General features: G+C 35.3%; 1 protein-coding gene across 2 annotated transcripts in view; it reads right to left on the bottom strand.

Annotated features, from left to right (window-relative positions):
* Window positions 1-1,978: 1,978 nt before the first annotated feature.
* The window catches only part of LOC117125382 (zinc finger protein ubi-d4-like), a 13,001-nt gene continuing 3,171 nt past the window's right edge, over window positions 1,979-11,808 (bottom strand). Inside the window, exons 3-9 of one of the 2 annotated variants that reach the window (XM_033271879.1) lie at window positions 8,760-8,971; window positions 8,202-8,286; window positions 6,249-6,380; window positions 5,249-5,377; window positions 4,234-4,346; window positions 3,392-3,473; window positions 1,979-3,033 (exon numbers count right to left, since the gene is read on the bottom strand). In XM_033271879.1, coding sequence (XP_033127770.1) covers window positions 2,963-3,033; window positions 3,392-3,473; window positions 4,234-4,346; window positions 5,249-5,377; window positions 6,249-6,380; window positions 8,202-8,286; window positions 8,760-8,971 — 824 coding nt within the window. In that variant the 3' untranslated portion in view covers window positions 1,979-2,962. The remainder of the gene's footprint in view (window positions 3,034-3,391; window positions 3,474-4,233; window positions 4,347-5,248; window positions 5,378-6,248; window positions 6,381-8,201; window positions 8,287-8,759; window positions 8,972-11,808) is intronic. The other variant, XM_033271880.1, reaches the window with a different exon arrangement.

Genomic DNA, 11,808 nt, shown 5'->3' with positions numbered 1-11,808 from the left:
CTGGCTGGTTTAAGCCTTCTAACTTGAATTAGCCTTATGTGCGGTATTGTTATGCAAATGAGCCAGATAAGCACAATCTGCACATGCTCATGGCTTTAAAGCCAGATGTGCGCACTTGAAATCCAATTTAAGTCCTTATATCGAGAAGACTTGGTTCTACCAACTGAACCCTTGGCAAGGAGCAGCTGGAACCGGCGCTGATGTTAAGGCTATACTGCAGTTAGCGGCCCCCGTGCCTTACCGTTCGGCTACTCGACTCGCATGCTGTCATCAGTTTGCTTGTTCTACGCTAAGGCGTTTTCCAGGCAGTGTGAGCTCAGCTTTCCTCATTTTTCTTAGTGATTTAATGTGTGTGTATTTGTGAGTAAACATGTTTAATTACTGTCTTTAAGGTAAGTCATCCAAGTGCATTGGGATTGGAAGTTGGTCAAGAGATTCATGTAAAGTACTTTGGTCGTGATCCAGTCAGCGGCAGGATGCGTCTGTCCCGTAAAGTCCTCATGGCACCAGCATCCTCCGTCATAAAGAGTCTAGGAAAGAACCAATCATCAACAACTAACGAATCTGGAGCATGAAAATGTAGTTGAAAGTTTCAAGTGTTTAATCAATAAACTGATACAGAGTACTGTAGCCATGCAGCACAAGAAAATCTAATGGGCCTTAGTACCTGAGGATTCTATTTCTGCTTTGAAGGAAAGCCTCAGTGGTTATGCAGTGGCGGCTCTAGGATATATTTTCTGGGGGGGCTAAGTTGTCCAACAGGGGGACTTGAGCTCATAGGCTCGATCTGGAGGAAGGGGTTGAGAGGGGGTTCCTCCTCCCAAATGAGATTTTTTTGAAGAATATAAACCTCTGGATGGCAGAAAATGGCACTCTCAGACAGTGACAAACGTGTTGGCCTATTTTTATATGTTTTATGGTCTGACTGCCCGACGAGCTCAGTCCGGCGGGGGGGGGGGGCTTGACCTGTCCGGTGTGAGGGCTTAAGACCTCCCCAGGTCCTTGTAGAAACCCATCATTTTTTGTAGCCAGAGGCGGTACCAGCGGGGCGTTGGGGGCCACCATCTTTTTCATCTAACTCATTATTAGATATATTATATAATATTTATATATTGTCCTTGTCCACTATTCTAATTATTATTGTGTATTGCATACAACTGAGAACAATACTGTACTCTCCAGAAAAGAATGTTGAATGAAAAAAAACCCAAATAGACAGAATTATGTGGACAAAATGAAAAGCAGGCCACTGTGTTATTCACTAACAGTTGAAAGATCAGCAGGTGCAGTCATATACACAGGACAACATCCTGGCCATATGAAGTAGAAGCCCATGAAAAATATTTTTGAAGCAGCTACGTATGTCATATAGGCCTATTTATTGACATACAGATACAGATTATTTTTTATTACTAACTGTTACTATTAGAGCAGTTGAGTCCGCTAGACTTGTTTATACACGTCAAACACTTGAAATGCCATAACATAAAGATTAACATTATTTGAGGTTGGGAAGGATGAAATTTTTTTTTTACCAAATGTTATATAAATATATACTGTATAATAAAACAAGAATATTAAAAACAGGAGTTTAGACTGTTTATTTATTATTTATTTGTATGATACTTCGGAGTACACATTAACAGCTAAGCGTTACAGATAACTACAATATCTAATCTAAATTTATCTACAACAAATATGTTTATGTAGTGTCACTGGTACACGGTCACATTTAATAACAGGAGGCAGAAGCATACTATTGTGTACTACAAACCAATACCGATACCACAATGGTACAACATATTGGTATGATACTATATTACCGCTACCAGACACCAATGGCCGAATATTCAATAGTCTTATTGCTCCATATTTGTGGTAGTGTAGGAAATGGGTGCCTATTATCTTTTTTTAGCTAGTATCCCCTTACTTAATTGTAAAGGATCTCTTCCCCCCCCCCCACACCACATTTCTCTTGTTCACCCCCCAAATTTCACTTGTTCACCCTATCATCAGCCATTTCAAAACTGTCGTCACTGCAGTTAGTGCCCCTCTCTTCTTGATACCATGGCCCCACCCACATATCAATACTCCTAAATACACCACTGAATATATCTTTAAACGTTTTCCTTCCCAACCTTTCAGCTTTATACTTGTGCTAGTACATTTATATTACAATACATAAGGTTTTAGATGTAGAGGCATCATCTGTTACATCCTTTAAGACATGTTTACTTTGTAGTTGGCAGTAACAGGTATTAAACGTATGGGCCTGTAAGACTGAATATCGGGGTATGTAATTCCGTAACTTATGTACAAAAGCCATAACAGGTTTGGGGGGGAGGTTGGGGAGGGAATTTTAAATAGAAGCCTCCTGTATTAAGCACAATACAAATCTTGCATATTTGTATTATTATATTACATGGACAAAACAACATGTTACTATAATAATACTGCTGGTAGCACAGTACCATAATAACATGTAAAATATGTAAAATTTAGTTTTTATACTAATAAATGTGATAAATCATGATTATGGAACACAGAAGAGTTGTTTAAAATTTCTTCGTAATAAAGTTTTTATATATATAAAAGTTTACTTTCCCTTACAATAAATATGTGAGACATTAAGCCTAATAACAATTAAGACATCCACAAAGCAAAACAATTATGATGTAAATTGCTCTGTTTGTTTTAGAAACAAATGTTTTCCTTAGCTTAGTTTGAACAGCACCATTATATAACTTTATGAACAAACTACTTATAGATATTAATATATAAGCTGCCAGCAAACATTTTACTTAGGAATAAGCACCATACATGCATCATCATAAAGCAATATCAATTTGAATTTGTCATTCTCAAATCTGGGTGAATATTTTCACGGTTGAGTGAGCCTAGTCGTGCATGAGTGAACACTTGAAGTGCATGAGTTATCAGTGGTATTATAACATGCATTACTTCACGATGATTCAACACCAGGGACCGAACCTTCTTTTTCTTGTTGGAGACAGAGACTACAGCTCCAGTTCCCTTTAAAAATAAGAACATTTATATTTGGTTAGTTTATTTTGAAAGAAATATCATAAACGAGGCTTGCCAAAGAGTAATTAGCATTAGTACAGAGAAGCTGTAATACTTCCGTAATAACTTTGGCAATAATAAGTCAATTTCAGTAAATGACATCATTTTAAAGCATATAATATGGAAAATATGTACATATTAAAATGTCAATTTTCCTGTTTTGGTAGTTGATGCTGGTTTTTGGCATGGCAAACCCCAAATAATCATGAATTTGTTTAGCATTAAATGACAATGTATTTGAAACAATAGAGATTACCTAGGGACAAATGATTCCCTTTGCCCCTTAAAATAATTGTGTTATATGTACCTTCAGGAGGAGCGGACATCGGTGGCGAGAGACAATACATGTGGTAACCACGGTCACAATCATCACAAAACAGCAGTTGATCCTATGAGACAAACAACAATTATTCAGATTTTGAAATCATAAAAAAAGCAAGATATGTTGTTTGATATACTAACACCTTCCCTCAAAATCTTAAGGTTTTAGTTCAATCCAATGAGTACTATGTCAAATCATTCCATCATTATAATGATACATGAAAACAAAATTGTGAAGTATAGTATACATACGCGCACAGTATTTTGTACGTTAAAGAGACCGCAATAGTGGCCTTAACATTTGATTAATTCAGTGGTGTATAAGAAGTCATTTTATCAGCAGTGTTGGCAAGGCATTTCTAAAATTGTCTCAGCTTTGCAATACCAGTGAACAACAGCATATCTTGCCAGGACGACACATCATTCTGCTGAACAGTGTCAACATCACTAGTGCATCCTAAACACATCACTAGCACACTCTAAACACATCATTAGCATACCCTAAACACATTACTAGCACACCCTAAACACATCAAGAGCAAACCTAAACACATCACTAGTAGCACATACTAAACCCTTCACTAGCACATCCTAGAAACATCACTAGTGCATTTTAGACATATCACTAGAGCATCCTAAACACGTCACTAGCACATCATAAACACATCACCAGCGCATCGTAGACACATCACTAGTGCATCCTAAACACATCACTAGTACATCAAAAAAACATCACTAGCTCATCCTAAACACATCACCAGTACATCCTAAACGCTGAGATGTGTCGGATACAAACAAAATATTTCTTATTTATCATTTCTGACTTACATCATTGTCTGAAGTTCCACACAATGTGCAGGATTTACACTCAATGCACTGCCAACGGTAATTCTTCACATTTGATGTCATTCTGTCAGTAAATTGTAAGCAAGATGGATGGCCTGCAATAAAGATAGAGATTGCAAAATAAAAACTAATATAAATCTTATTTCTATCAGCAGTATCAAAGAATGTCAAAAAATAATCTAGTGAAATTAAACTAGTAGTCCCAAGTTAACAGAAGCCACTTAAAAAAAAAACCTGGTTTAATGAGCTTACATAACAGTTTAAGTCCTTATTACCCTTTGTTCACAACATGTTTTGAAGCATGCCTCCAATTCCAATTGCAAACAATAAAACACAACACCGAAATTTCAAATTTACTTTTAGATTTAGATTATAACATATTTTCCTGTGTTGCAATTTGTGTATTTGTGCAGTTATAGCTACCAGCATAATATGTACAACACAAAAGAATAATGTATTTGCAAGTATACTCATCACTGGCCTATCTGCGTCACCCTATATACTTTTTATGTAGGTACATCCTGCAACCACAGGAAACTAGGGGCTGCATGGACCAGCACACCAATGTATCCTGTATACATGCAGTGTTGTAGCTCTAGGCAACCTGGGGTGGGTAGTATCAATTTTAATGGTGGATGATAACATCGGTACACTAAACAATGAAGGGTAGATTTTAAGGATGGAAAAAGTGTTTTAATAAGGGTGGGTGGAGGGCCATAAAATTAGCTTTAGTCTGGGTGGAAAACTTCCACGGTTGGGTGGCCCACCATAACTACATCCCTGTACATGCCCCAAAAGATGAACTGGGTTCTTTGAAGTTCACATGAGCAAATTATGTACACTGGGCCTATGGTTTATAGCCCTTATCTGAGAAGACAATCCACCACCAGAGCCATAGTCAAGATGATGTTTGAATCAGTGCAGATATTATGGCTGTACTGCTCAGCCACTTAATGCGCTCATTCATAGCCCCAGAACATGTAACTGTCTGACTCACCGGATCGTCCACAGTCTGAGCACGATACCAAGATCTCAGCTTCCCCTGTCTTTACATTCTTCTTAGCATCACCAAGGCAGAAATCACAATAGCTACTAGCCTCAGCTATTCCGTTGACTTTCTTGGCAGCTGACAAAAAAATTTAATAGTATAAATTAGTAACCAAGAATTGGAGCAAACTAGTATTCATATTATAAATTATGTCATTTAGAAATGACACCCGTATTGAGTTTAGTATACCTGGAAAACCTAAAAAGAAAATGATTTTTTGGAAGGACCATTTTAAATCAATATCAATTTGTTTATGATGGTATCTTTATGAGGATAAATATTTATGTAGACAAATATTTATGGTGGTAAATAATTGTGGTATACTTTAAATATATATTTATGTAGTCGTATATTTAAGATATATATTCATGATGAAAATATTATGATATACAGTATATTTATGACGATATATTTTTGATATAGATAAACTATTAATTACTATAATTTACTAACTACTATATACGTGATAAATGCGCAGTTAATAAAAAAGATGAAATGAAGGAAAGAACAAAGTCTGAATGAACAAATAAATTAATGAAAGTGTTGAAAGGTGCAGATGATGCAAGCAACTACAATTGATAAAGAAACAAAAGTTGATTGATATCATTAATATCAAATCCAGTAATGAGTGTCATTCAGTGCTATAAACCTTAATAATCTACTCCAATTTACTAATAACAATTTATAAAACAAGAAAGATAAATAGGAAAACAAAAAAAATATAAGCTCATTATCCAAAATGAAAGTCAGCATAAAAAACCATAACAGCAAAAAAAAAATTTTTTTTTCAGTCAACAGAGGGTGCACTAAGCAAACCGAAAATTTCAAACATTTCTGAGGCGGTAAAAATCACTGCAGAGAAAAACAAATTATTGAATGTTAGAACACCAGGTGTGAGTTCAGCATGCCGTTATTAATGTATGCTTTTATTTTTCCTCAACCAACTCACGATGGTTCATTGACGGCATTGGCAAGGGAGAACTCGGTACCACTTCTGCTTCCTCCTCCTCCTCATCGTCCTGATGGGTGTGGGTGACGTGGTAGTTGAGACCTGCTCGGTTACGGTATCGTTTCCCGCATACTACAAGAATAATCCACAAACCACATAGAAAGAACACAACAGCAAACAAAGACCAAGGCTTCTATTGTATATTAACTTTATTATTGTTGTTGTTATTGACACTAACAAATAAATTAGTATAACTACAGTATAACTATTAGATTATTAATATTAGTATTATAATTTAATTATAATTATTATTTATTATTATTATTAATTATTATTACTTAAGAGGTTGTCATGTAATTTTTTTCCATTTTAAATGATTTAGGGAAAATAAAGGAACACTTATTACAAAGCACAGAGAACTTGGTCTAGTCCAAAGTAAATTAGGATAAGAACTACATTTTTACCTAAAATATAGCTATATATTGACTAATATATTTACACAATTATATAATCTTACAGTATTAAAAGAATATTATGAACATAGTAATCTTTAATATAGTTTAATATTTTCATGTAAATTATAAACTACTAATAGATATTCTTTACTGTATATAGTATTTTTTTCTGACACTAGCATTGGGAATAAATTAACAGATATAAATATTGTACTACCAAAACTGATTCAATAATTAAATAATAATAATAATTACAATCAAATAATTATTTATTCCTTATAGTTCATATAAACTGACAATATCAGCCTTGGTAAGTGAGAATAAAGAACAGCAAAATACAATTGATAAACCAAACAAGAACCCTGTCAAAAATATTTTTAAAAACACCTTCCTCAACTGTACATTACTTGGGAGGCTAATAAATACCATTAACCAATACTTAAAATTAGATTTCATCAAATGTACTTCCATTGACCAAAAATAACAATAATAGAACTGTAGTCCTGCTGGTCATTTCTTATCATTATCCTATTTTTTTTTTTATTTGTGTTCTAATTACTGTTTTCATTTATAAGTGAATTGAAACACATGATGTAAAATGTAGATGAAAAAGGTGATCTTGATCAGATGTATTTACCAGATTTAAATTAAACTTAAAAAAAACCAAAAAACAGAGCTGCTGAGAGATTGTATGGCCTGCCTTGTATTTTTGGGTTTTTGTGGTGGAGGGGTAGAGGCAAATTTTTTTCTTTCGCCCATCTACTTCCCAGCCAATGTGTAGGGCTTAAATGCCTTTGGCTACATTTTTTCGTCTTTGTGTAATTGTTCAAATTTGTCCGACATGGCCCCTATAGGGGACTAGTGGGGGTCCTTCAGAAAACCCCTCTCTCAACAGTCCTGAGTATGATAATGTATATGATTCTACTTGGAAAAAGGGGGAAAAATGGTATTCTATTAATGAATTAAAAACAAACACACACGCATCAAGTTAACACAGCAGTTGGATTATGACAGCAAGAACTTGTAAGAAAAAAAAATCTCAAAACAAAAGATTATATACAGGTCTGTAACCAAAATATTCTTGAGGGGAGAGGGTTTCCCTATGAAAGTCAGAGGCTCAGGTATGCCTAAGCGCCCAGATAAAGTCCAGGTGGAGAGCTCTGGTGTGAGGATCAGGTGGAGAAGTTCCCAGGAGCTGAAGTTGCCTAACAAGAAAATGGTGAATTTCATCATCATTTTGAGATTTGTTGTTGGTGGTGGTTGGGCTTGTCAGAGTGGGATTCACTCAAAAAGGGGGAGGGGGGGTCAGTTAACTATAGAAACCCCTCCAATTACAGGCCTGAATATAAGAGATAAACAGTATGTATATGTAGCACATATGATACCTACAACGTAGACCAGTAGAGATTCTAATACCACTACACACCGAGACTCAGAAAAATGACATATCTGCGATGTACGATTTCTGTAATCTTACAAAGTTGTAATGTTAACTTACTTTTACAACCAAATGGTTTTTCTTTTTCATCTGGGGGTATCATCTGCTGGTCGGGGTCCTGAGCCTTGCGTTTTCTTGAAGTTTGCTAACAGTATTAGAAAAAAAATGATTTATTAAAATGAAATGAAAGCCAGGGAAAAACTGACTCATTCAAACCCAGGTACCCTTTTTATTTTTCAGGTGCGGATCCAGAGATGTTCGAAAGGGGAGCTGAAGGAGGCCAAAAGTGGGGCCGATCAAGACAACGGCACACTAGGGGGTCCTTGCACTCCCCCACAAATTTTTTGTTTTATAAATGCTTTGAAATAACCTCTCAGGCGCCTTGGGTGATCAATTTTTTTTTTTCTGCCTTTCTTTTTTTTTCATTTTTTTTTTTTTAACTTTCCAAAAGGTGGCGGGGGGAGGGGGGGCAATTGCTCTTATGGCCATTGTACCATTTTTAGCACTCAATAACTTATAATTAATACTTATTGCTCTCCAGTGAGCATCACAATAATGCCATCAAAACCCATAAAAAACTGCTAGGGTGCATATTGAAACATTTTAAAGGTATCTTACCTTCGGCTTGGCTTTTGTTTTTCTCTTTGAGGGAAGTACAAAATCTTCATCACTTTCAGTCTCGACATTATCGATCTCACCTGCATCGGGGAAATCGTCTGGTGGTCCAAGGTCGTTGAGGAATGCAACCTCTTGCCTTGTATCTATTGGGAGATTAGCGTCATCCATACTGCCTCCTTCAGACAATCCTTTAATTAGCAGCTGTGTGGAAGCTATTTATAAATCATATAGATGTAACTCAATTTTATAATAAGTTAAATTTGATAAATATCTGGGATTTAGATAAGGGATTATATAGTCCAATATTACAGTGGAGGTGCTAGCTGAGGTCAAGTGGGGTAAAGAACCAGCTGGGCAACCCTGGACCATTTCATCAGGAAACATTGCAGGGCTGAGGTGGACGTGGACCCCTGTCGGGAATTTTGGACGTTTACTCCAAACATTAAACCTATTAATTGGCACTTTTGATTCCTTGTCTGGAAATCTGTGGCACCACCAATGGCACACTATGAAATTGCAGTTTTATGATAGGCATTACATTTGTATCTGATTGGGCCTTTTTATGTACTTTGTAAATTTAGTAGATGGAGCTCACAACAATCCATGAGGCAATGAGCTATAGACATAATCACAGAAACATGCCTATCGCTACAGTATATTCAAATTTAACACTAACAAAACATAAATAATTGATCTTAATAGAGAAATTAAAATCAATTAAAATAATTTTAGATTTTATATATTCGTTTTGGTCTATGGGTTTTATCGTAATATTCAAAATCTTTTTCAGGAGGGTAAAACCCAATAAACCACAAAACCCTTTTTTCCATTTCCCCATCCAATAAGACACATAAAAAACATGAATAACTAGGCCTAAATTATTCATTGCAAATCCTAAATGGAACAGTGTATTTAGAAAATAAGAACAACTGGAAATTCCTCAAATTTTCCAAAGATACTAATGGAAATTTGTGTTAATTACCATTTACGGAAATAGAGACAAAATGCTATGGAAATTACTATACATTGTTCAATGCCCAAGAAAATGAGTTTTCCATCGGGACTTAACATAATTTGTCAGATTATTGATAAATTATTGTGAACCTCATAAAGCCAAGATATATTAAGCCATAAATCTTCATCCTGTCAGCCTTTTTTTTTTTTTGACATTCCACATCTGTTACTGTTTCATTGTTTTTATAGTGTACCTGTAATTTTTATTAGTACATATTTTGCACTCATAGGTGCTACCGGAAATTTCTCTTTTTACTACTGAAAGCTGAGAACTCCGACACTATATTATTTCTAGAATTTTAAATTGCTATTCAAATCCAAAAACGGGTTAAATGTGCAAATTAGTTAAGCTTCCCAAATTACTCCAGCTTCCCAAACGGAACAAGGAAGCCTGAGTATGTATGTTGTACATTAGGCCTAGATACTAAGCTAGTTTGTAATACGTAGTCCTCTCCCATTAATTAAGACTACAAAACCTAGTGTTTTACAACTGCCTTGCCTTCATGCAACCTTAGTTCTCCCATGAAAACACTTTCTCTCTTTAGTTTTTTGTTTAATAATACAATTTCTTACTTTTTTTCAAAGTATTTTGATCAAAATTTAGCTAAATTCTGGATTTTTAATTTGTTGTTATCTGCCTTCAGGTTCACCAAGCTTCCATCTTGAGATCATAATAATAAATTAATGAAATCTGATCTATAGAGGGCGCTATAACTTTCAATACATACTTTTTGTGTATTGTTGCAAAACTGTTTATTTCTATGCCAAAATATGGTCAATTTTAATCACATAAAATCAATTTTTCCACAATAAATAAGGCTACAAGTTTAAATTAACTACTTCCAAGCTTGTTTTGTAATTTTAAGTTAAATACATTTGATCTCATGACACAAAATTTGAGTTACCAAAGTACCAATGACTACGGTAATTCTTTTTTGCAAAAATATATTTTCCCTATTGAGTAGCATGAAATACTAGTATTATGCTGTATGAAAAAGTCAGCTTTAACTAATTAATTATTTTAAAACCTTAACTATAAATTTTAGCTGAGTGGTTACCACTTTGCCAGCAGAAATGCACTGGAAGAGTAGTGGCTATCCTTGAATTTAAGAAAATTAGGGTTACATACCAAATCTTAAACAGACAGACCCTAAATGCGTGAGTGAGACTCATGCATGTAGGGTATGTCTCATGCTTAAGGACCAAAATTTCACGCATAAATGTAATGCAATAAAATATAAGTACTATTTGTGACCTTTATATCACTATTCAAAAATTTCAAGCCTGCAAATTTGTCCAAATTGGAATCACTGGGTTATGCCTATACAAAGAAAAACGGGAAACAAATCTGACTGACTGATCCTACAGTATTTTCAAATTTTCACTGTCGACAGCCAAACCAGCAATTAATATTCGTTGGCCTTTTTTACTTTCTAAAAATAAATTCTTAAAGTACACTTCAATACAATTAATATACTGCATATAGAAAACATAATTACTGTAGGCCAGTCTGGCCACTTCTAAAGCTAAATAGATTGAAAAGACTAGAATTTTTCTTGGGGTGTGCACAATACATTATCAGTTTGTTTGACTTTCTACAAACCATGCACTAATTAAAAATTAGTGCACAGTCTAAGATAGGAATGTAATGTTGGAGTTACAATGGTGATATCACAATTGACTGAGGCTACGTTCAGACTTTGAGATAAGCCAGGCTTGAGTTAAGCCCGGATCGACGTTAAGTCCGGCTTAACTTTGCCGGGCGTTCAGACTAGCGGGTTTAGCCAGGCGAGAATTTGCATAATAATGAACCGTAACCAGGAAATTAGTTTGGAAACATTGGGCTCGAAACGTACATTGGCTCACAACGTACATAATTGAATGCTGACTGGTCATTTTTTTTACCGGAAGTCAATGCAAGACCCCCCCCCCCAGACCCCCCGCAACGATTAAAGAACGGCTTAGAAAAGTTAAACACAGTGGCACGCCGGGCCTAGTTACTATAGGAACACAGCCCTGGCTTGAGATAAGCCAC

Source organism: Anneissia japonica, unplaced genomic scaffold, assembly GCF_011630105.1.
Source record: "Anneissia japonica isolate Jap-2015-1 unplaced genomic scaffold, ASM1163010v1 scaffold2003_len1103335_cov173, whole genome shotgun sequence".
Classification (NCBI taxonomy): Eukaryota; Metazoa; Echinodermata; class Crinoidea; order Comatulida; family Comatulidae; genus Anneissia; species Anneissia japonica.
The sequence above is the reverse complement of the archived record's forward strand: the minus strand, read 5'-3'. Positions and strand labels throughout refer to the sequence as shown.